Source organism: Hippocampus bargibanti, linkage group LG15 (assembly GCF_051943395.1).
Source record: "Hippocampus bargibanti isolate YZ-2025 linkage group LG15, ASM5194339v1, whole genome shotgun sequence".
NCBI classification, from domain to species: Eukaryota; Metazoa; Chordata; class Actinopteri; order Syngnathiformes; family Syngnathidae; genus Hippocampus; species Hippocampus bargibanti.
Genome location: NC_142748.1, coordinates 6290474 through 6316088, shown reverse-complemented (window position 1 = coordinate 6316088; position 25615 = coordinate 6290474). Strand labels below are relative to the sequence as shown.

Below are 25615 nucleotides of genomic sequence, written 5' to 3'. Positions count from 1 at the left end.
AAAAAATGGAAGAGCTGCAATGCAAAACGTGTTCAAACACGATCCACAAAAAAAAAATAATAATAATAAAATACAAATCCAGAAAGTAAATAAACTGTTGTTGTCATCCCTCTCCGAAATAGATACAATCATGACTGGGTTTTTGAGGAGGAAAAGTATTCTTTCAGTGGGAGGGGAAAAAAAAACTACAGCTTGTCAACTCACCTTAATTGTCGCCATATTTAAAAATCTTAAAGATATTCATTAAAAAGGCGCAAAAAAAAGTCCCCAAAAATATTGTGTATTAGACTACGGAAGAAATATCTTCAACCTGAAATGTTGCCCTTCCACCATTTTGTACACAGCTGGCAAAAAAATAGATATTATACTATATATATATATATATATATATATATATATATATATAAGAACAGCAATAACTTACCATTGTTTTTAATTTACTCATTTAATGACTTGTGACTTTTCATACGGCACAAAAATATTTAAATTAAAAAAAAAAAAAAAAAAAAAAAAAAAAAATGTAAAACGTGTAAAAACCTTTTAGTTGGACGACCGTCTCCCTGCGGTGGCAGTTTGTCATGAAGACGCACAAATGTGCTACATGAGGTCCAAACTGTTGTGGTTCATCTTCGCTGCCATTTCCTGGTTGTTGTTGTTGTTGTTAGTATTATTATTACTTGGGGCCAACATGTCCGACTGCCCCCCTTGGTTAGTAGCGTGCATGGCGGCCATGCCACTCAGCTGAGAAATGATGGAGTTCTGGTCCGAGCTGAACTGTCCGGGGTCTACGGGACCGCCCGGCGGCGGTTGAGGGGGGGCCATGTTGGGGTGATGTTGGCCGATGTGGGCGGGGTGCGGCGAGCCGCTTTGGGTCTGCGGGGAAATGCGGTGCGGCGAAGGCTGCGGCTGCGATGACGACGACTGCGTGCGCGGCGACGGGCTGGAGTGGGGGGGCTGCGACTGCGGCCGCGGCGACGGCTGAGGCGACCGCACCTGATTGCCCAGCGCGCCGGCGGGCCCCAGGCCGCCTTGGCCTTGCAGGTGAGCGTGCGGGGATTGGGCCATTTGCTGCTGGGGGCTCATGGGACCGCTGTGCTGCGCCGGCGAGCCCCCGCCCAGGTGCTGTTGCTGGAGGAGCCTCTGGTGGATGTTCTGGTGAATCAGAGCCTGGGAGGTCTGAGGCAGCGGGGGGCCGCCCGGCTGTTGCTGCCCGGGTACGGTTTGCCCCGGTTGGAGCGCGGCGCCGCCCGAGCCGCCGCTACCCGGACCTCCGTCTTGCCCTTGGGGCCCGCCCATGGAATTTTGTTGCTGTTGTTGGTGCATCTGCATTTGGTGCAGCCTCTGCTGGAGAGCGGCGGCCACTTGGGAAGCGTTGCTCGCGTATCCTTGCTGCACCGGACCGCCCTGCGGACCTCCTTGCTGCTGCACCGGACCCCTCACGCTGCCCCCCGGTTGGGATTGGGAAGACTGGGCCATTCCTGGCTGCCCTTGTCCGGGCTGCAGGAAGCCTTGTTGTCCTTGTTGGAACTGTCCGTGGTTGACCATCTGCTGTTGTTGTTGTTGCTGCTGTTGCCTTCTTAACAACAGTTCTCGAAAATGAGGCGTCATGGCGGCCATGTTGTTTGGTTGTCCCGCTTGCATTGACCCCTGCTGCTGCTGCTGCTGTTGCTGCTGCTGCTGCTGCTGCAGGGCAGCCATTTGCTGTTGTTGCAGGTTGCCGGGTAACATCGGTCGCTGCTGCTGATGTAGTTGCTGAAGCTGAGCCATGGTGGGCACATTTGGATTTGCGCCACCCCCCTGCTGGGCCATGTTCATTCCCGCTTGACCCGCTTGGTTCACATTCATCTGCTGGCCGTCCATCGGCCCGGCGACTCCCACGCCGGGGAGCCCGCCGACCGCGCTTTGGAACCTCACGCCGGCGGAGCCTTGCGGAGGCCCGCCTTGTATTCCCGGACCACCTTGCCCGCCCTGGTACCTGGCCGCTCTCTGCCGGATGAACGCCGCCATGAGCGTGGGGTTGGAACGGAGGATGTTGAGGACTTGCTGCTGCTGGAGGGGCGAACTCGGGGAGCGCAGAGTCCTCAGGAGATCCTGCAGCGCGCCCTGCGGGAGGCTCCCCGGCCCCGCCGGCCCCGCCGCCGCGGCCCCCGACATCACCTGCATCATCCCGCGGTTTCCCGCCTGGGCTTGTTGCTGTTGCTGGGCGACGGCCGACTGCTGCTGCGCCGTCATGTGACTCATCATGGCCGACCTTTGCTGCGGGTTCATGGCCGCCGGTCCGCCGGGCCCCCACTGCGGGTTGCCTTGCTGAAGTTGTCCGCCGCCTCCGGGCTGGAGGTGCTGCTGAACTTGAGGGGGCAATTGAGACTGGGGGCCGCCTTGCTGCATCCCGGTCAGCATCCCCTGCTGTTGGGGGTCTAACATGGGTCTGCCGACCATTCCTTGCGCCTGGGGGGGCATCCCCTGAGCGCCCATGTGAGGCATCCCCATCTGGGCCGGGTTGTTTGGGTGATGCGGGTGTTGCGGCATCATCCCCGCTTGACCCAAACCTCGGATTTGAGCCTGGGCCTGAGCCATCTGCCTCTGGGTCTCGGCAAGCCGTTGGATTTTGAGAGCCGTCTCCACCGCCGCCAAAGGGGGTCCTTGCTGCTGACCCTGAACGGGCATGGATCCTTGAACCTGATTGGCCGCTTGCTGTTGCTGAGGTGGGGTGGCGGGACCGAGTCCAGGTTTCCCTAACGACTGGTGGAGAGGCGAAGCTCCCGGCGCTCTTGGATTGTATGGCGGCAAAGCGCCGGCGTGCTGCTGCTGCAGTTGCTGCACACCGGTGGGCTGCTGCTGCTGCATCGGCGGCACCATCTGCTGCTGGGGGGAGTTCATCGCACCACCTCCGCCTCCCATCGACTGAAACTGATGGTGCAGATGATGCTGAGGAGGAACGGCGCCGCTTTGCTGCTGGACCTGCTGCTGCTGCGCACCGCCCGTCGCCATTGCCGGCTGCTGGGGAAGCGCCAGCATATTTCCCGGTGTGGGCGTCTGCGGCGTGGGAGGCTGCGTGCCGACTGACGTGGGCGTCCCGGGACCGGTCGCGCCGTTGTTGGCGCCCGGGGAAGGCAGTCCGTTGCCTCCGGGAGCGCCCCCCGGAGCCGGTTTGCCCACTCTCTGCATGCTGGCCATCCGTCGCCTCAGCATCTGGGCTTGCTGGAGCCGGTGCTGCAGCTGCTGCTGGCAGAGCTTGTGCTTGATGTTCAGGCAGAACGGCACCGGGCACTTGTTCTCCTGGCAGTGTTTGGCGTGGTAGCAACACAAGGCGATGAGCTGCTTGCAGATGGGACAGCCGCCGTTGGTTTTTCGCTTGCAGCCTTTCGTGTGCTGGACCACGCGTTTCATCTTCTGGCAGGACGGCAGCGAGCAGTTGGCGTTTCGGCACTGGCAGGCGTGGACCAGCGATTGAATGCAGCGTTGGATGCTGAGGCGGCGAGAGTCTCCCGGGCTCTGAGTGGCGGCGCCCGTCTGGTTGCTGCTCTCGTCGTCTAAACCGAGGCCTAACTTCTCCATTTTGTGTTCGTGGCCCTTTGTGTTGTAACACGTGATGCAAAGGTCGTAGTCCTGCGAGGGATAACACCATGGACGAATCATTAATTGATTCATCATTAGATTAATAACTAATCCAGCCAGTTATTAAACCTCAATGGCGGCAAAGCCATACAGTAATACTGAACGCAACTTCCTCAAGAAAATTCCAAATTTCTGTACTTTTAGCGCAATTTGCAAACAAGGAGCTGAAAAGCTACCTTGCTAACTATATATTTGCTAACTATCTATTAGCTATATTATTATTATTATATTTTTTTTCAACATGGCTATCCAGCAGCTCCAGTATTTTGTTTTTCTACTTCTTTCATTCCTTTCATAACTTTGCTGCTGTGAAAAGTAAATTTCTCCACTGTGAGACTAATAAAGGTAAATCCAATCCAATATGGCTATCTCGCTAGCTTGCTATGTATTCGCTGGCCAGTAACTTTTCCCATCTCAAAAGTACACACATCTTTAAATTAAAAAAAAATCCCACAAGACCAAGACTTTTCCGTCGCTCACCTCGCACACGGTACAGTGGAATCGGGTCTCCACGTGGTGCTTGCACAGATTGCACGTGTAGACGAAGCGATCTTGGCTTTGGTTATGCAACTCCACCAACATGCACATGGAGCTCCACATCGATCGCCTTAGCGAGCTGAACTCCAAGTGTTTGTCCCGGGCCAACGTCAGGAAAGCGTCGCGGCCGTCCATCAGGTCGCAGGCCATCAGCGGATCGGGGTCCACGATAGGGGGAAGCGCGTTGGCCATCGGGCCGGCGATCAGGCGGATTACAAAGAATACCTGCAAGCGAAATGGAGACGCCGTGTGAGACTACAACAAGTAGAAATGAAAAAGAAGTCAGCACTGGACTCTCCCGCACCTCTTTGTGTTTTTCCATGGTGGCGTAGAGCTTCTGCGAAAGGTCATTGGACACGTTGGGCATCCCCGGCTTCTTCTTATTGGCTCGGCTCAGGCTGCTCTTGTTCTTACTCGTCTTCTTATTGTTCTTCTTCTTGGCGTTTTTACTGTCACCTTTATTGTCCTGCAAGAGAATGGTGTGGGTGTCAATGTCACTTAATAAAACGTCACAACAAGGGAACGTCAGCGCAGGGCACCGATGTGGAACTGTGAGTTGCAGCTTGGAATTGAAGCAGATTTACGTGAGACGATCTCTTTTCATCAACAGCTTCATGTTTACTTTCCAAATTTAGCTTGTAGCAATTGTGCACATTTCACCATGACGTCCCTCATCCATTGGTGAAAAGGACGCTGTGATCATCTCTTTTATCTAAAACTACTTCATATAACAAACAGGGTGCTGAGGATTGAATGACTGTCTTTGTGTTGTCTAATTATTTTCTTTTTTATTGTTCTTTTGACTTCAAGATGGCGCCGCGAGAGTGGCTGCTTTTACAGAAGCCCCTGTTATTTTGTTTTTCTACTTCTTCATTTCCTTTCCGCTTCCTGTCATGACTTTGCTGCTATGAAATGTAAATTTCCTCACTGCGGTTAACTCATCAATACTCATCCGACTTACGTCAATACTCTCATTCGAAGTGCTGTTCTCCTCCCTCTTGCGTTCTTCCTCCTCCTGCTCCAACTCTTTAATGCTCTCTTCCAACACATTGGGCCAAAAGTCACCTTCAAAGTAGGGCAACTCATTGGCGCTGGTCAAACGATCCTCCGTCGCCTGCTTGAAGATATCCTGCAAGTATACAAGATAGTGTTGCTGTCATTACTGCAGAGGTACATAAGCCAGGGTTGATGCGAAAGTTGATGCTTTGTACCAGCGGACCAAAGAAAGACGAGAATGGGTCTCTACCTTGTAGTCATGCACTATTCGCTCAGCTACGGCTTTATCCAACATCTTCTTGTACCACTCTTGGAGACGTTTTGGCTTTGGGATTTTCTGATCAGCAGGATGGCAGTGGAAGATGTAGTCATCTCCTTCGCTGGGTGGACAGGCCCAGATGTGCCCAGTTGTGTAGCTGGAGAAAAGCCAAAATATGAGTACAAATGCTGATGGGTATAATTCTTACTCAAAATTATCATTGTGACTTGATTTCTGGAGGAGTGGGGGAAGAAAGAATAACTTACCCCAATTTCTTGGCATACTCCAAGTAGCCAATGAGAATTTCATGATAAACGGCTGTTCGTAGACTTCGCGGCCGAAAAAAATGCACGCTGTCCAAGTAGGAGATGTAAACTCGCCTGCAGACCATTCAACAATTTCGTTTAATCCCCCCCTTTTTTTGCAGATGTTCCACAAACTGTGCATTATTGTCTATTCTCAGATCATACCTCTGATTAGGCTGCGGGCAGTCAGAGCCGTACTCTTGAACGTGCATTCCGAAAAAGCAGACGTCAGCGCCGTCGATGTCTTCAAATGCAAAAAGGGCTTTTGTCCTATATGGGAAAGACTCTGACATCTCTCCGGTATCCACGAATCTGAAAAAGACAATGATGAAACACTGACTTTTTTTGGGAAAACGGAACGAAGAAGTTGAATGATTTAAACATGTCGGGCTGTGATTGACATACCTGGACTTCATGCCGGGTTTCACTTCCACAACTTTGTCCGATACGTGCACCATACGGATGAAGACCTCACCGGCCTCTGGGTGACTCTGACGTTTCAGAAAGTCGTTCACTCTCGTCTCCAGGAAACACCCCAACTTTGTTTGAGGCAACCCTGTGAGGGGAAAAAAATGTACTTTTTTTATTCCACAAACAAAAAAATAACACAGACCAGGCCACTTACTTTTAGCAGAATACTTGTTCTCCCTCCTTGTCTTATTTGACTTCTTGAGGCAGCCATCACATACAAAACTAAAAGAAAAAAATAGAGCCTTAGTTAATTTTCCATTTGATGACAAGGAAAAATAAAGTAAAAAGATATCCCCTTACCCCAATGGCCAGATTGTTTCATTGTGCAAGACACAAATCTGATGCATTTTACGTCCGCAGTCCAAACATTCGACAAGCCTTAAATCAAGTAGATACACATGAAATGCCAGTTTGTCAAACTCGGGTGTGAAAATACGGTGGCTGTGAGTTGCTAAACTTACAGTTCAGGGTCCAGTGTGTCATTCTTTTTCTTCTCAAACTGCTCTTTGTTTATGGATCTGAAAGATATTTAACAACATGGGCAAGAGAATACCACATTCAAACGCTATCCAGTGTCCCCAATACTGAGCTTGCTTTCTTCCACAAATAAGGGGACAGAAAAAAAACTGTCATCCCTTGCATTTTTATTAATTAAATAGATTCAGCATCCTCATATTTGTGACCCAAAGCAACAATACTTACGTTTGCGGCTGAGTGGGGTCATCACCCAGGGACACGGTCTCTCCCTGGATCTCGTTGAAGCACTTCTCACAGAAGTGGTACCTGTTAGCAATAAGTCCAAATTTTGGTCAACGACACCGTTTCCCACCCTCGTACAGAACAGTCGACGGTCAACAGCGCGTGGATTTAAAAAGTGATTCACCGTTAATCCGTTTTTATACTTTATTATGATGTCAAATAAGATCATATGAACTTATTCACTGCCAGATATGTGCAAAAATGTGTGCTATCCAGTGCCAGGGTTTTTGTCATTGTCACTTGAACACCAAGGATCCACAGAATATTGAGTTTTAGGACTACATAAATATTCAATGCAGGGTTAGAAAACTTACACTGTTCTTTCATCAGAAAACGCATTAATTCCTAAATTATATCGGTCTGGAGTCATATGAGCTTGAAATGAGGGCGGCTGTCCAGAATACAACGCAATATTGGTTTATAAGGTATAGCACTTTAACAACAGCTGAAATTGGAACAAAGGGCGAACATGGAAAACAGGAAAGTGTTGCTCCCTTGTGGAAAAGAGAAAAAAAACATTGCCAGAGGCCATGGCCAGCGCTTTATCAGCACCCAAGCATGAAAAAAACCAGAACAAATTCGGGAATGGCGCTCTACGTCATTATTTTCGATTCTCGAATAAATTCTTGAATGGCAGTGAATGAGAACCTCGACGATGGATAACTTGCATTTTTCTAATCATCTATTCGCCGTGACGATAAGAAAAGCGTTCCTCTGTACCTGTTCTGGTAGCTGAAGTAAGCAGCGTCTCGAGGAATGGTGCACAGCTGCTTTCCGTAGCAGCACAGTGTCTGAGGGGAGAACTCCAGCTGATGGGGCAAAGCAAAGACAAGCAAAATTGATTGATGTGAAGAAAACAAATGTTTTCATTGTTCGAGGTTCACCCTCGATGCTAACAAAGACCATTTGGTTCTTTTATTTGTCAGCAAAATCAAAAATAGACTAGTCCAATGGGAGATACATACGATATGACAGTGCAGTGTGCGAGGCCAATTTTAGCTTCGAACCCACTGTATCTAATTTCAAGAATGAGCAAAGGGCTTGTTTAAGCATTCCAAAATAAAAGTAAAAAATACACTTTTGCTATACTGGCGCCTCTTTCTTGCCAGATCTCACCTTTCGTCCACAACAATAGCCAAGTCTCTGCATGACTGGGTCAATTTCCTGCTCAAAGACCTCCGCCAGTTTCGAGCAGCATTTGTAGACTCGAGAGGTTTTGCGATTGTACAGCCAAGCGTTGTTGAACATCAACCAGATGTCATCCACATACTGCCAGGGATCCTGATACTGACCTATTAGCAAAACGCAAGATCGGGAGTTAGGGAGCAGCCTCATAAGACAATAGCAGTAAATAACCGTGTTTTCTGCACTATAAGGCACACCTAAAAGAAACTCATCAAAAGCTTACTATGCACCTCATAATCCGGTGCGCCTTATGCATGGTCAACTTTTTAAATGTCATTCACTGAAGGTGCCCTTTATAATGCGGTGCACCTTATGTATGGAAAAATATTTTTAAATATGTCATTTCTTGAAAGTGTGCCTTATATTCCAGAAAATACATTAAATTTCCCTAAGAGTAAAAAAATAAATACATCAAATAATCAACCTGCTGTCACATGAAGGAGGTATGTATGAACTGACCAGTGTCTAGCTTCCGCTTGATCGTGGACAAATCCATGGGGTTCTTAACAATATCAAAATAGTCCTGGAAAGACATCAAGAAAAGGTATTAAATCACACGTAATTGGCGGGGGTATTCCAAAGAGCATAAAAACGAGTTGTAAGAACGGATAGTCCCCCTGCCCCCCCCCCAAAAAAAGACTGTAAAATTCTTACGTACAGGTATGAACAGTAGCTGTGGATCAACAGGCATCCTGAAGGGCATGGATTCCGGTTCCTGCCGATAGAGGGACTCCAGTGTTGGCATCAGGGCTTGACGAAGCTCTTCCGGTTTGAAAACTTCAGAAAATTGGCACATTTTGGTTAAGATACAAAATAAAATGCGATCACAGAAAGAGATGAAAGAAATGTTTCCATACTCTTCTTTGTTGCCGGTGCCTGTGATACAGGTGTGTCGGATGATTGCTCTTCTTTCACCTCCTTTTTCATCTCCGGTTTCTTGTCTTCACTTTTTACAACCGACATAGTCTGGGTGGCCAAAGTATCCATTGGAACGACCTTGCCTCCTTCTGCGGAACATTCCTCCTTTTTCACCTCAATCATCACAGGGCTCTCTTCCATTTTGGCATTGGCGAGCTTCCCCCCTTTGGAGTCGCCGCCGGAGTCGCTCTCCTCGGCGTCATCCTGCTGTTTGATTTCGGATTTGATGTCTGGGATGGCGGCCGCGGTTTCCGACTGGAGCTGCTGGGAGGAATTCTCGAGGCTGTTGACTGAGGCTGGGGTCATAGCCTGACTGTCCGCTTGGAAAGAACCCTTTTGGGACAACTGCAGGGGGGGGGAGAAAGACAGTAAAGTGTTGTTTCTAATTCACACATAGCAATACACAGAGACATTTTGAGGACTATACAAAGTTCCATTTGTTGTTACATCACTTTTTTTTTTACAAAAGAACAAGTAATGTAAAAACAAGAACATGTAAATGGTTGTAAACTGTTAAAACAACACCAACCGGAGTGCGTGGCAGCTGAGCACCATGCGGTGTTGCGCTTGAGCCAAGTCCAGGGTGAGATGGCGTCGTGGAGCCAGCCCCGATGAGCGGCTGCTGAAGGGGCTTGTTGGAGCCGGGACCCTGGCTGAGCTGGTTCGGCTGGGGGGCTTGGGAAGGTGCCAACTGAGGCGCATTCGGGGTGTGAGGCTGTGGGGTCTGCGAGCCGGCGAGTCGAGGGGGTGTCTGGTGAGGCGTCGGTGAGCGGCTATGAGCTGGGGAGGGAGAGCTGCCACGCATGGCTCCTAAATGCGGGATGGAGTTGGTTTGCTGGTTTGCGTTCGGAGTCATCGAGGAGGTGAGAGGTCCAACCGGCACGTTGGGGCCTACGCCACAGACACTTTGAGGTCCCACCGCGGAGACTCCGCCGGAACCGCTTGCAGAAGCTGGTTGTGCTAAAGGACTCGCAACTGGGAGAGAGGGAGGCGTGCCCATCTGCGTCTGGAACAGAAAGACACTTCAGGATAGCAATCAAAATGAATTCTGTTTAATACTTATTGTACTTATCCAACCCGCATCAGAAATAAACAAGACACAGTATCCCATCTGGAACGGATCACAGGCACTCAACACTTACCTGTCCCATGCCTCCCTGGGGTCCGGGTTGCGCCATCCCGGGAGGAGTTGTTCCGACCACAGGACCCGAGCCGGGAAACTGCCCCTGTGACATATATTGTTGGTTCTGGAGCTGGTTGACGTTTGGCTGACCCATCCGAGGTCCAACAATGCCCATCTAGACATACAGATTTTTTTTTTAATCAAATAGGTGTGACAAGTCAAATTATATGAAGTCACTTTGTCCTGACCTGATTGCCAGATGCTCCCATGGGGAGAGGAGGAGTGGACCTCTGGCCAATAGACTGCATCCCCATCTGATTGAATTGATTCATGCCTGATAAAAAAAACACACACAGATTTTTAGTACAACTGCTTCTATCTGAAACCACAATTTGCATCTTGTATAAACGTGCAGATTATAATTTCTTGTTATTTTGCTGCAAGAACAGTGAGACAATGCATCTGGTTCCATACTTGATTTTTCATTTTTAAAATAAGGGGGCCGGTTTTCATGATTGCACACCTGGGTTTTGCATCCTGTTGACCATCTGATTGGGTCCTGTTGGTCGTACCATCGATGGGTCAGGGAGGGGACCGTCTGGAAAATTAATACAGTCTGTCGTACAAGCTATTTATTAACTATTCCTATTTTTTGGGGAAAATTCTCTGGTGACACACAGAAATTTTTCGCATAATTATAAGGCGCAACTTCAATGAATAAAAAAGTTTTCTAAATATAATATATAAATATATAAAAGTTTAAATGTAAAATGTCATTGCGGCCCAGATCAATGGGCTGCATTTAGCGGGCTATTTAGCTAGCTAGCTACCTAGCTAACTATCTAGTTGCCCGGCTAGCTAGCTATCTATTTGCTATCTGGCTGGCTAGCTAGCTGTCTATTAGCTATATGGCTATCTATCTATTCGCTAGCTGGCTAGTTTTCTAGCTATTTGAGTTACTTGCAGGTTGAGTGAACGCCGGCAAGTGTGGCCGCCGCTGCTCACCCACAGAAAAACTTATCCTGTGACTGTAATGTGACTGAGAGTTTTGAAAGCCAATCATAAATGAAATTTATTATTATTATCATAATCCTCCAAAGTCGGTGTCGTTATTGCACACTCACTCGGTGGAAGTCCAGTAGGGGACTGACCCATGCTGGCAGGCCCAAGACCGAGACCTTGCTTCTGGAGACGGGTCCTCCTCTTCTCCTCCAACTCTTTTTGGATTTTATAGATCTTCTCAGCGAGTAAGTGATAGTACTCAGCCTAGCCAAAAATAAATAACAATTTGAATAGCGGTCATTGTAACACATGTAAAAAATTCTTGTGGCAACTTACTCTATTGTTGGCTGACTCATACATATCTCCTTCAACTTTTCTTGCATATGCCACCAAGTTCTCCATCCGGCGGTCTTTTAAAGCTGCCGGATCTGGAGTAGGAAAGATGGCCTGAACACTGTGGATGAAAGAAAAAATAAATACAGTTTAAGTAAACTGTCAACTTATTCGTCACTATTGTGTATGGGTAGTTTGACCTTCCTGAAATGTTAAATTTTAAGAGAACTGCAAAGTCGCAATGTCCATTTAAAAGTCATTTCAGGTTGCGGTAAAGGGGGTCCCAAAAAAAAATTGTCATAACTTACAGCTTGTGTACCAAGTGGTTTCGCAGGTCCTGGGTGATGTCTTCGTGCCAGCTTTTTCTCATTCCTGTGGTAGAGGGAGGACCTGCTGTGGGCATGGAGCCCACCCCACTGCCATCATTCATCAAACTGAAGAGGAAAACAATGGAGGGAAAGCATTTTTAAACGTCAGTCTTGAAAAGACATTTACCACAATTCGGAGGTGCGGATATTTAGAGGTATAAACTACACTCAAAAATTAGGAGCATTCAAATCGATTATAGCGGATGTTCATGCGTACCCTTGGCTATTCACATTGAGATGCATCATCGTGTCTTGCAGTAAGTTGGCTTGTTGATTCTGAGAGGGAGGCCCCACACCGCCATTGACTCCCATGGGATTTGCTCCTAGAAGTTCAAAACATAAATAAAATAGATCACTTTGTACATTTGCATCCATCAATGATGTTGTCTCCTGTAAATCTCTCCCGAAAGTGGTCAACTTACCCATTGGGTTCATCGGCCTCATACCAGGCTGGCCTTGGAGGGCCTGGTTGGGCAAATTGGGCTGAGAATGACTTTGATCTTGGATCTGGTTTCCCTGGTAGGTGAGACCCAGGGCTGCATAAGCTCTTTCGATGGAACTCGGGTCAATCTGGCCCGGTGGATTGAGGTTTGGAGCACTTGCTTGGCTACCGGGTACTGATCCAAGAGAACTGCTCAGACCTGCAGCAGCTGCACCAAGAAGAGCTGTTACAACAGAAGAAAATAAGAGAGAGTTGTCAAAATTACAAAAACAAGCATAACAACCGTGATAGCAAACGAAACATTCAATGGTGGAGCGTACTGCTTCCAATGAGAGGGTAAAAAACATATTTTTGGTCAGATACAGACACTCACACTGCGGGTTCCTCTTGTCCCCTGCGTTCTTCAGCGGCAGGCAGACTGGACAGTCATGCCGAGTGCAGTTCTTCCAGTGGGAGATGATTTGCCTGGACGATGCACAGTGAGCAACTGAGGAAGAAAAGAGATGAAATCAAGGGTTGTTCCTGTCTCTTAGATGTGCGTTCTTCGCCAACAAAACAAGTTTTTTTTTTTTACGGAAACTAAAATAATATCAGCATTCACAACAGACATAAAGCGGCAAATGTTGATCTGCGTACAACAAAGTCCACACAAAGAACGTGTATTATTGTGTGTGTTAAAGTTGCAGTAGCGTGAAGGCATTCATTATGGGTGCTAATCTCCGCTAGCCCGCCAATTGTTCTTTACATGTAACGTCAGCATTAAGATAGCAGACATCCGTAATCAAGTTTAATAATAATAATACATTTTATTTCTAAACTCACCCTGACAATTCTTGCCAGCTTGGCAATGAGTCATGTGATTAAGGACGTTCTTCATGGTCCGGCAATGAGGCAGGTTGCACTGTCGGACCTCGCCGTTGGCCTGCTCGCGCCGTTGACATTTGTGAGCGTGAAGCAGGAGAACGAGCTGCTGCTGGATCAGTTTGCGCTTCTCGGGATCAGCGGTAGGCGGCGCGCCGGCCGCGGCGGAGGCCGCCGAGACCTGCGTGCCGGGACCCACCAGACCTCCTTGAGGACCGGGAACCATGCCAGGTGCACCTCCCACGGGTGCAACCGAGGGCCCGCTTACGCTCGACTGAGACTGTGGCGAGCCCTGAAAATAAATAAATACATAAATAAATAAGAGGGTGTGAACAAGGTGGCATGGCAGGTGATGAATTTAGTTATGAAATAGGAGGGGGGAAATAATGACAAAACATAAGGCTACATCGGAGATCAAAGTCAATCATCACCATTGAGTCACATTCAATAAAACAGTCAGTCAGGGCGAGAAGTAAAAATTAAATGTTAACTTATTCACTAATGTTCTCCAATTTATTCGCTAATTGAAAATATGACGTAGAGCGCCATTCCAGAATTTGTTCGGGTTTTGTTTTTTTCTTGTTTGGGTGCCGATAAAGCACCGGCCATCTTTCCACAAGGGGACAGCATTTCCCTTTTTTTTTCCATGTTAGCGCTTTCTTCCAGCTTCAGCTGTTGTACCAATATTTATGTATTGCATTGTATTTTGGACAGCTGCCCTCATTTCAAGCTCATATAACTCCAGACCAATATAATTTAGGAATTAACTCATTTTTTTCTGATGAAAGAAGAGAGTCTAAGGTTTCTTACACTGCGTTGAATGTTTATGAAGCCCTAAAACTCAATATTCTGTGGGTCCTGGAATTTGAGTGACAATGACAAAAACCCTGGCACTGGAGTACACACATTTTGCACATTGTCTGGCAGTCAATGAGTTAAAAATGTCTTACCATGGTAGCCATTCCTTGAATGGGCTGATTTTTCTTTTCCGCGTTGAACTGAGCCAAGCTATTGGCCATGGAGCCTTTATTCTGATGTTGAGGGCCCAATCCTGACCCTCCAAGGCCTTGATTCCCCTGCCCTGCATATGGACCACCAAAAGAGACCCCCTGGTTGCCCATCATCGCCATCTAGGAAGACACATGGCAAAACATTACAGTCGCGGATGACAATAGTCATGGAAATTAATCACCTAATCTATTGCGCACTATTTATTTATTTTTTAAAGTCTCCTTCAAGGTCGGTCAGAAAATCATCTCAAATTTGAAACGAATCCAAATCAAAAACATGGGTCCAAATCAACACGCACGTTTTCCTACTTCTATTCACTTCCAGCAATATGTATTCCGGGACACGTTTTGTTTCCAAGTACAATGCGATTATTTTACTTCTCTGTCTTGGGAGATGGGTGCTAGCATGTGTAGCTAACATTGTTATTTGTGCTTGGAAATACAGTACAAATAAATACAAGCTAATTAGAATATATTGAGCAAAGCAAGACCCAATTTTACCGTCAAATTCAACTAGAGGGGCTCCCACGACAGCGAGAGAGTGATTACAGTTCATAAGGAATTTGACCGACAATTTCACCCAAGGCAAAACTCTCAACCTTATTAAATACAGGCAGCATGCCACTAGACCAATTAATTCTCATTAACGTATAAGGGGAAGAAATTTGAAACATTTATAACAGCAAAAAAAGTATATGACATAAAGACTCTAGTTTTTTAAATACATTGAATTATGACTGTGAATAAAACAGTCCTCACCTTGTTCAAAGCGGCAGGTTGTTGTCCTCTGATGCCCGTCGGACCCCCGCCTCCCTGCTGCTGCAACGTTTCAGCTAACAGGTTGCTGTTGCCGGCCATCCCTTGATTTCCAAAACCCATCCTGGGAGAACCATTCATCACCTGATTCCCCACCATGCCCGCTTGCGACTGTCCGTTATTTCCTTTCTGCTGCGCCGCCATCATGGCCCTGTTCATCCCACCCATCATTGCCACGGCATTTTGCTGCAGCATGTTCGCCTGCTGCTGGGGGAGAGGTGTTGTTGTCCTTGCCCCATTATTTGCTGAGGTACCTGCCCAGGGCATGCCTTCATGTTTGACATGTGTTGTCCAATGGCGGTAGGGCCTCCGGTGCTCCCCAAGGCCCCTTGGTGTCCCTGCGGGGTGGACGTAGGCGCCCCTGAACGCAACAGCTCTGACAGCTGTTTATGCTTGGCCACAGCATCTTGACCGCCGCCGATGCCTCCGGCACCTCCCCCTGGACCGAGCCCAAATCCCATCCCTCCTCCTGGGCCTCCGCTGCCTCCTCCAGGACCGAGACCACCTGGGCCTCCCCCCAGGGTGGTGTGCAACTGGTGGAGATCACCCCCATTGACAAGGCCCGGTTCGTTAGTGCTGATGAGCTCATCTGGAAGGTCATGTTCCAGGTCAAACAGCGAGCCAAAATCTGAAAGGGATCACAAAGTTTGGATATGTGAAGGTGGCATTGCTAACCTTTACATCTGTTGTTGTTTGTGACAGTGAATAGAATATGAATACACAAAGTACATAACAACATGTGAGGGCTCAGTAGTATTGCTAGAAATTCTGATCAAAACATATCCGTCCATTACAAGATGGAATTGCTTCAACATTAGTAGGCTTTCTGTTTTTTTTCTATATACAGCTTGTTACTTGGTCATCTTTTACATTTTTATAAAAAAAAGAGGCATGTTTTTGATATGCATGAATAGCACCATTTGCACTACAAAGTAAGAGTTGATTTGAACATTCAACATGTCTGTCTTAACCGCTACTGTATCTGAACCAAAACTACATGACAGCCATTTGCATTGTGCTATTCATACTTTGTGTACCTTTTATACGATTGATATATCACTTCCATTTTTTCACTTTCATTCTTTAAACACCACATTGCAGTTGTTTCTGGCTTTTCAACAGCGGTGAACTTTCTTCTTCTATTCTGATACACATTTGCACCAACTGACATGCCCGCTTGTTGACCTTCCATTTCAGTTACAAAAACTTTGAAGTCATTTTGATAGTGTGTGTCCTATCTATATTGTGCTCCCCAAAGCAATTTAACACAATCAGTAATGTGAAAAGTTCATGACACTTTCAGAAACTGTCTTAACATGACGAGAGAAGTTAATTGTTGCCAATAAATTATTTGCACTAATCTGAATGTAATTTAATTGTGCAACACAATATATGATGATGGCTATGTGTAATGGCTCAACCATTTTGGCTACTGAAGGTAAACACGGCCATCAATCCAATTTTGAATAAAAAATAGAACACGAAGAGGATTCTACAGAATTCACTTTAATGCACGCTGGAATGTCAATGTGCCAATATGATTTTGATGCTTTGGACATGGGATCAGGCCACTTTTCCAGGTGCTACCATAATCCACCCACAAAAAAAAACACAACAGCTCTGACAATAAGTGTAGATACCAATAAACATTAAAATAAAACGCCATAGTCATGCCTATAATGTCGACGAGCTCTGCTTTTCGTGAACAACTTTAACGGCTGCTAACAACCAGTGGAACTCAGGTTTGTGATGAAGGGGAGGGAACAGATTTGTTTCAACTGCTCGCAACGTTTCGATTTCAGTAAAACATGGCCTTAAAGAACTGGTTTGTTATCGGTGTGATAAAGTATCCAAACGGGGTTACATGAGTGTAATAAAGCCCGACGATCGAGGCAATTCGACATGTCCAGTCTTCAGTTAGGTTAGCTTAGCTAACGGGGTTAGCTCTGGTTGTAATGGTTGGAAGCATGCGAGCTAGCTGGGAGGGCTCCTCCATGGCTGCTTCGCACGTCCGACACATACGCTACTAGCACGGCTAACGTTAGCCAGCTACGACAAAAACACAAGAGGAATCCCGCGTCTTCGCTCAATTCCAGGCGCAAATAAACGGGCGAAAAAATCCAAAGTTAACAAATAAGACAATCACCGGTGATATATTGAAGACATACATACCATTTCCATCGCTGGCAGAGGCAGAAAGTGCCGGAGAGGAGAGTTTAGGCCTCTTGGCTGAAGGCGGGCCAGAGTCCAGAACGTTTTCGGCCATATTTTTTTCGAAATAAAAATATATAAAGTATCCACAATTGCAAACGATTTCACGCCGTCACAAGCTCATTCTTTTCCGTTTCCAATATTGCGACTTTTCCCCCTCCTTTTGGGGGATTAAGAGGGGGAAAGTCCCGTGTCGAAATTACTCCTCTTTCCCTGGGTTCGCCTCTCGATTTCAGCCTCGGCGTATAATCAACCCCCCTCCTCCCTCCCTCGTCGGATTTTTTGTTCTTTATAAATTTCTGCCAGCGGAGGAGGAGGGGGTCGGTGAAAGTAAAGAGGGGAAAACGCACGCAACGGCTTCCCCCTAAACTTGGACAGGTTCTTCGAGTATAAATAAACAGTCCTCGGGTCTCTCGTCCATGGCTGCATCCGTCATCTCAGCCTCCTTTCCAGCGGAGTCTGACTGGAGATAATGTCGGGTAGAGGCGGCTCGTTTGCCTGCCAAGTGATGGTGGTGCCGCTGGTGGGAGCGGGTGAGGATGAGGTGTTGTCAGTTTCAAAAAAATAAATACAAGTCAACATATAACCAAATTAATTGATTTCCCTCACTGCAATGGTAGCGAGGGAAAAAATGTCCCCCTTTACATTCAAAGCTGATTTGAAATAAACGCTTCTGACTTTCAAAACCTCTCTTCCCTGTGATTTTTGTTAAGAACTGATGACCGATGTTTAACTGACACGGAGAATAAATATGTATATTAAAACAGCAATTATTTTCATTGGACCAAGGCGGCTGTGCTTCACACAAAATAGATATCATTCTGTGACTTACGTGCAACTCTCTAAAATGTTTTTAATTGTTGTTTTTTTTTTTATTCTTAATTATGTTGATATTAATATTTAGACTTTTACTGCATTAAAGACATTCCCTGTTATAAACAGTACCCTGTATGAAAAGCTACACTGTAGGAGATGTAAAAAAAAGAAATCTAAGAATGATGTCACAAAGGTATTTCAAACCCAAACTACAACCTACAATAGTCTGTCTTCAATGTGGATCGAATTATTAATCAACAGAGACATTATTCTGTATTTTCTAGGTTCAGTGAGGAAGAAGAGGAGGGTTTTCACAACAACATGAACATCTGACAGTTCCTGGCAGTGACAATGGGAGTTTATGCGTTGGAAAATCAATCATTTATCAACATATTGGAAACTTCTGGGCTTCCAATTATGATATATTGTTTTTGAGACACATTGCCCAGCCCTACCTGAAGCTAACATACTTTGTTTCTAGATAGTTAAAATAATAATAAATAATAGATATCAGGCTGTAATGGAATGTGTATGTGTAAAATGAGTGTTATGTAATATAAAATTACAAAATAATGACATGCCATCGCATTTCTGTCTATCTACCCATTCTCTCAACCCCTCATCTTCTATATTGTGTTAAATTATTTACTGAAGGGTGAACTGCAGAAACTATCTTATCATTTTTTTCTTGACACATCTTGACTTTCTTAATTTCTATGTTCTTTTTTCCGTCTTGTTTTCCTCCTGGCCCAAAATTATGGGTCTTTTTGAGGCACGGTTTGGCATCCCAATTTGTGGGTGGTGTGAGATCAGTACCCGGGAGATTATTAACAATAGTAAGGTTATCATTTATAAATGATAAACCAGTTGTAATTTTTTTCATACACGATTTACAAGAATAACATAAGGACATATTTTTCAGTCATTAGAAAATACGTTTCTCACGAAGGTTTGTGGTGCATCTTTTAAAACAATCAGGGAACGTGTATTTACGGCTAAGTTCATTTTCATTTATTATTGAAGCAATCAGTCACGTGTGGTATTTTTATTTGAATCGCGTGACCACAGATAATACGAGAAAGATAACTGGCAAATCAATTTCTCTGCCATTTCATATTTTATTCCATAATTGTATTTATTTCACGTGAAATTCCTAGGCCCTCCCCAAAGCAGGTGGCCTCGCGAGAATACGGTCAAGCGACAACAATGACGCAAAACATGTGCGACCGCCCGTGTTTCCTATCTACCTGTAAACAACTCGATCGTGTATCCTATCTACCTGTAAACCACTCGATCGAACCATTTCCGTAGGTAACTCGAAATAGAACATTTAACGTGTTAAAACAATCTTGTGAAAACATTTAATAGAGGCGATCAATCTAAGGACGCAAACAATTTGCGGCGCGCTTTGCATAAGCACAGCACGTATTTGCTTTTGGTTAAAATATGTATACTGTAAAAATTACAATACACTTGTAGTCATATTATCGAGCTAAATTATTTCCTCAGCCAGATCTCGTGTCTGCAGCATATACTTGTTGGTTATTAAGACGTGAAAACTGGCGAGAATTGATTGTTTTACTGTGAATTTCACCCACGTGGAGGAATTATTCAATTTTGACTAAACGAATTACGTGATTTACTGTTTTCTTGTTTCACTGCACGTAACATATACGATTCTTAAACCACTCACGCAAAATGATTCCGTGTCATTCACAGAATTTAAGAATTACATTACGCCCAAGGGAAGGATGCTGCGGGGTTAGTCATCCGACCATATTCGATACAGCAGAATACAGGATGTCTTCCCACTGTGTGGCGTACGGATGTGGCAAATCTGCGGAGAACGACGTGACACTTTTTCGATTTCCCAAAGATCTTTTGGAATTTCGTAAATGGGAGCGGCAGGTTCAGCGTACTCGGAGCAATTGGTCCGCCTCTCCCAACTGTCACCTATGTAGTGAACATTTTGGGAAAGACTACTTTGAGTCTATATCACCCTCCGGGATTCCAAAACTGAAACCCGGGGCAGTTCCCACTGTGTTTATCCGCCCGCCGTGCCTTCCTGCTACCAAACAAATGAATGCAGAGCCAAAGGAGTGCAATATTACAGTGAGTAATGGTTGTTTTTGTTTAGAAATGTTCACTTTACATTCCAATAGGTTCGAAAAAACATTTCTTTTCTGCATCTTTTTATCAGACTCCTTCACAGACAAAAAGCAACGAAATAGTACCATCAAGGAGAAGTGATGAGGCACATCAAAAACAAGAACAAGAGAAGGCTACAGAAGATATAAGTTAGTACATACTAGAATGAGGCAAGCTTAAACATTTGGAAATGAAGGTAGTTATTATTTTTTATTTTTTGCAGAGGTATGCGAGATGTGTGGCGCTACTGGCTGGGCGAGCAGTTTTTACTCAAAAAGCAAGCGTTTCTGCGCTATAACCTGTGCACGCAGCTTTGCTTCCTGCTTCAGTAGGAACCTGACATCCCTGCAGGTCAGAAATAGTTTTTTTAAAATAAAAACACGAGTAATATTGGACAATTTTAAATCGCAATATCTATTCTTTTCTTCACATTACAATGCGGTGTTTCCTGTACCTCACTTTTTCAGTGAGTTAAATTGTATGTCGATTCCACATTCAACTAGTTGGGAGGTGTCACAGTTTTCAGTGTTGGTCTTAGTTGATCATCATCATCATCAACCATCTCACTCATTTCGTAAACATAGGTGCGACTTTGGAACTCGTGTAGTTTCACTCAAGAAGTGTTACTAGAATGTAACAAATGCGGGTCAATCCAAACTGACTTTACGCCCCTTTCTCTGCAGGAAAATCACCTTGCGAAAAAGCCCAAAGTCATGATGGTGATGGATGGTGAGGGTTGAACATGCAAACACACCTACGCTCATCTGGTGATTGTACAAACTAGTCATCGTACACATGCTTTTTCCTTGAATATCTACAAAAAATATATATTTTCAAACTAAGTTATATTTTTTTCATCATAGTTTGGCTGGTCGTGTGACTTATCCTCAAGGTGTGACTTGTATATATTAAAATAAGACCTCAGACTCACCTCAAATTCCCTCATCGTGTTGAGTTACAAAAGAAAAACACTGATATTTATACAAATCAGAAAAATATCATACTTTCATTACTCTAAAAGCTTAATTTTCTTTATCTTCTGTAGCACCGGTTGCTATTTTTGATTGGGGTGACTACCTGGAGAAGGAAACATCCTTAGGGGCATCCGTTTCCAGTTTTAGACATGTAAGTGTATAAAAGTACTCTATTTGAAAACAAAATATCTCACGTGTAGACGCACGCTCCAAGTTGTAATTGCATTTTGCAATGTTTTAAAAAAGCTTGATTGAATAAGAAGTTTAAAGTCTGTCATGTATTTATACTATTAAAATATAAATATACAGTATGATTTTTTTTTATGGCTTCCGCAGGTTCCCATGTGTGACCAATGGGACGACATCGGTGTTGGGATGAAAGTAGAAGTCTTGAATAGCAATGCAGTCCTGCCTACTAAAGTTTACTGGATCGCTACCGTCATCAAAGTTGCAGGTGTAGTTTTCTCATTTTGTAATAATTCAGCTCCTTTCCGCAAAATGTTGCTTGACCGCCAAATACGAAAATTGAAGCAGTGTCTTTTTCAGGGTTGCACCCGTATTTGCCTCATTGCACAGCTCATTCAAAGCGTCTAATATATTTGCTTTACTTTTGCCAGGATACAAAGCCTTATTGCGATATGAGGGCTTCGAGCATGACAGCAGCCGCGATTTCTGGTGCAGCCTCGTTTCGGGTGAGCTGCACCCCATCGGGTGGTGCGCCATGACCGGCAAGCTCCTGGTGCCTCCCCAAGGTAAGCATGCAAAGCGTATGTACACTCGAGTGTGGAACCTCCCGAATAATAATAATATGACACAACACTGTTGCACCATAATGAGGTGTGCCTTATATTTGGAAAACTTTTATATATTATATTATGAGGACTTTTTTTTTAATTCATTGAAGGTGAACTTTATAGTCTGGTGCGCCTTATATGTGGAAAAAGTTTGAAAATGCACCATTCATTGGGAGTGTGCCTTATACACCGGAAAATACTATACCCATTGAAATGAACCAAATTAATCTGTTTTGAAAAACAACCAAGTAACTGAAAAAAAAAACTCAAGATGGCCGACTAAATGTTTTTTTGTAGATGTGGCCAACATCCTTGACTGGAAAGAGTATCTGATGAAAAAAATGGTGGGGTCCCACACTCTGCCTGTTGAGTTCTACATTAAGGTAAAACGAGTGAAAAGAGACATACTACTTAGTATCATAATAATGTTTTTTAGCTGTAATCTATAATGAAACAAAATGTACGAAATCAGTATTGGGACTTGTTTATATAATATGCGCCTCCTTTCTTTAAGCTGAGCGAGAGTCTCAAGATGGACTCCTTCAAAGTGGGCATGCGCGTCGAAGTGGTCGACCCCAAATACATTAGCCGGACCCGCAAGGCCGTCATCTCATCCATTACTGGCGGGCGCCTACGATTGTTGTACATGGACCAAAGCGACTCCCCTGAAAATGTCATTACGGATTTCTGGTGCCACCAAGCTAGCCCTCTACTGCACCCGATTGGTTGGTCCAAACAAGTGGGCCATGACATCAAAGCACCCAGTGAGTCACCTCATTTGTGAATCTAGCACTAAGACTGGTTTATTACTGTTAGGTTTATTTATGTATTTTTATTTATTTTAATGTATTTCTATGTATATTTTTTTATTTAATATTAATTAATTTATGTATTTATGTGTGCATGTATTTATTTCTATGTATTTTTATTTATTGAAATGTATTTATATGTATATAAATATACAATATTTATTTTTTTAATATTTAGTTAATATGTATTTATTTATTTTATATGTATTTACTCATGTATTTTTATGTATGTTTATTTATTTATTTATTTATGTGTATTTAGATTTATATAACTATTTATTTTAGATGTATTTATTTTGTGTGTGTGTGTCACAGGTATGACATCTCCAGGTCCTGGTTTGAAGGGTAATTGTGACAGTACATACAACCTCTTTAAAAAGGTAAACTGCAATAATAGTACTGTACTAAAAAAGTGCGTCTGTTGTTGCTCATTTTTTGAAACAATGCCCTAATCGCCTCTGTTTTGTAAAATTGCTCTCAAATTTAAGTCCCTCACATATCATCTCCAGCCTAGATTTGTCTTCATGGAAGGATGTTTTTTTGAGGAGGGAATGAAGATAGAAGCTATTGATCCTCTAAATTTGGGTAACATCAGCGTGGCGACTATACACAAGGTAAAAACAAAAAAACCAATAACCATTCTATAGTCTGCAGAAATCTATCAAAAACATTAACGTACCTTTTTGCAGGTGCTCTCTGACGGCTACCTCATGGTCGGCTTTGACAGCGGTTCATCGTTGTTTTCTGACCGGTTCTGTTATCACGCCTCCTCTCACGCTATCCTACCCAAGGGGTTCTGCAAAAAGAATAACATCCCTCTCACCGTGCCACGAGGTAATTTGGTGTACAATGTACTGGAAAAAAATCTATGCACAGTGAATCGGTGACAAAAAAAATCTAAAAATGAATGTGTCAAAGATGTTCGATCGGACACTGTGGACAAAGGCTCGAACACAGAAAGATTGTCTTTTACTGCCGGCAGGAGACACAGCCATTTATGACAGTCGCCCAAATTCTGCAGCCCTCTGCCAAGCTATTTATTGAGAATATATGCAAATTTAGTGATACATTAGTAAAACAGTTTTCTTAATTAGAATACCACGCCCCTTGAGTTCTAAGCACAAACAGCTGTAAGCAATAAAACATTGTCTTTTCCATGAACTGATACATTTGTAACCTGGCTAATGAGCTCTTCCTGTGAAGGAGCTTCAAGTCGTAAATTACTCCTGTGATAAAGGAGTTTCCCAAGTCCTACATTCTGTCCAATGCCAGATCTCCTAGATGAAGATGACAGTTTAACAGGCTGCGTCTGTTGACCTCAGATTGACCCCAGGTTTCTATCTGCTTCAATTGTGTGCTCGAGTCACACATGTTCACTAAGCATATAACAGCATGAAACTTTTAAATATGATAACTTCTTATTCTGTCTAATCTCTATCAGAATGACTCAAAAAGTAGTGTTTTGAATATTAGGGTGAAATGCTTCACAACAACCAGCCGAATATTTTTTTATTTTTTATTTATATTTATATATTTTTTTTTTTTATTCATAAGAAAACAATCCCACGTGTTAACTAACCCTGACAGGTTTCAATCCGGACACCTTCACTTGGGAAAATTACCTGCAGGAGACCAAAACAACAGCTGCGCCGCCACATCTGTTCAACACTGTAAGGAATGGAGATCAACTTTTAATATAACTCATTTAATACCTCAACTTGAATTCAAAATAAACCGCGGGTGTTACCGCACCTTGCGTAGGACTTCCCCGGTCACGGCATCTCCCCCGACATGAAACTCGAAGCGGTGGACCTGATGGAACCGCGGCTGGTGTGCGTGGCCACGGTGAAGCGTTGCGTGGGACGCCTTCTCCTCATTCACTTTGATGGCTGGGACGATGACTTTGACCAGTGGGTGGATCACGAATCCCCCGACCTCTACCCCATCGGGTGGTGCGAGTTCATCGGCTACCAGCTTCAGCCGCCCCCTGGACTTGGTAAATGCTTGCAATGCAATCACATGTTCAGTCTTTACATACATTAAAACGGAATAACCCAACTGTGGTTTTTTATTTGTGTCTCCAGTCATTGAAAATCAAGTGGTTCAAGTAAAGAAGCCAAAGGTGCCTATGTTTAAGAGAAAAAGTAAGTCATCCTCCTCGTTCGTTTTCTTCCCCCGTAGTCTTTTCATACTAACGCTTTATGTCCCTCCACCTTAGAGCGAAAGAACGTAAAGAAGCGTGCGGCCCTTCTCACAAAATCGGACAACGGTGATGACGGCGTTCAAAAACGGCCGCCTTCAAGCGACGCGACCGTCCAGCCGCGGTTACCGACAACAAAAACGGCTCTTCCAAACGTGCCACCGGTTAAACCCAAAGCAGAACCGGAAGAGCAGAACAGTAAGTGAAGACAAGACGGATGGAAATTTTGTCGCCAAATTTATGGCCGCCGGTTGACTTGATTCCATCTTTTCAGTTGATACGGTGGAAGTAAAAGTGGAGGAAGTGGAAATGGAGACTCTGATCTCCGATCAAACTCCGACATAATTCAAGAAGCCTTGCAAGATCTGGTGATGCCTGGTGCTTTTTATGTATTTATTTTGCATTTCTTTAGATGAAAACATGATTTTGTGCCGAGGACCGCAAGTGGAAATGGACTCATAGATATTAAGTTTGTCCTTAATTTGTCATCAATTTGTAATAATAAATGAGATTGACTCAATTGTGGTTATTTGTGTTTAATTCTTTTTTTTTAAATCTGCATCGGTAGAGGGAGCGCTAATCTTGGATCGCCATTGCTCTTTGCTAATAACCGAAAGTGAAATTGAGCCACGTTTTCCGAAATAAGCAGATAACAGAAAA

General features: G+C 44.6%; 2 protein-coding genes across 3 annotated transcripts; one reads left to right on the top strand and one right to left on the bottom strand.

Annotated features, from left to right (window-relative positions):
• Nucleotides 1-423: 423 nt before the first annotated feature.
• On the bottom strand, nucleotides 424-23556 carry ep300a (EP300 lysine acetyltransferase a). The gene is given in 33 exon segments (XM_089015348.1): nucleotides 424-3609; nucleotides 4099-4380; nucleotides 4460-4621; nucleotides 5117-5284; nucleotides 5402-5567; nucleotides 5677-5790; nucleotides 5881-6027; nucleotides 6121-6271; nucleotides 6341-6408; nucleotides 6487-6564; nucleotides 6648-6704; nucleotides 6889-6969; nucleotides 7666-7754; nucleotides 8062-8237; nucleotides 8590-8653; nucleotides 8789-8907; nucleotides 8988-9393; nucleotides 9578-10054; nucleotides 10191-10346; nucleotides 10420-10505; nucleotides 10695-10769; nucleotides 11296-11437; nucleotides 11510-11627; nucleotides 11815-11940; nucleotides 12092-12197; nucleotides 12297-12539; nucleotides 12684-12803; nucleotides 13139-13469; nucleotides 14128-14307; nucleotides 14947-15218; nucleotides 15221-15631; nucleotides 17176-17734; nucleotides 23435-23556. Coding segments are annotated over 32 exon segments (8277 nt in total). The 5' UTR covers nucleotides 17270-17734; nucleotides 23435-23556; the 3' UTR covers nucleotides 424-597.
• Nucleotides 19253-25475, top strand: l3mbtl2 (L3MBTL histone methyl-lysine binding protein 2). Of its 2 annotated transcripts, none has more exons than XM_089015353.1 (18): nucleotides 19253-19337; nucleotides 19750-20142; nucleotides 20231-20327; nucleotides 20402-20529; nucleotides 20862-20907; nucleotides 21224-21303; nucleotides 21489-21606; nucleotides 21770-21904; nucleotides 22244-22329; nucleotides 22461-22710; nucleotides 23071-23135; nucleotides 23265-23369; nucleotides 23445-23589; nucleotides 24343-24425; nucleotides 24517-24751; nucleotides 24840-24899; nucleotides 24974-25153; nucleotides 25230-25475. In XM_089015353.1, exons 2-18 carry the CDS (start codon nucleotides 19831-19833, stop codon nucleotides 25298-25300), a joined length of 2196 nt encoding a protein of 731 aa, XP_088871479.1. In that variant the 5' UTR covers nucleotides 19253-19337; nucleotides 19750-19830; the 3' UTR covers nucleotides 25301-25475. The 2 variants fall into 2 exon arrangements, with proteins under 2 accessions (XP_088871479.1, XP_088871478.1); XM_089015352.1 differs by having other exon boundaries at nucleotides 19253-19341.
• The last annotated feature ends 140 nt before the right edge of the window (nucleotides 25476-25615 follow it).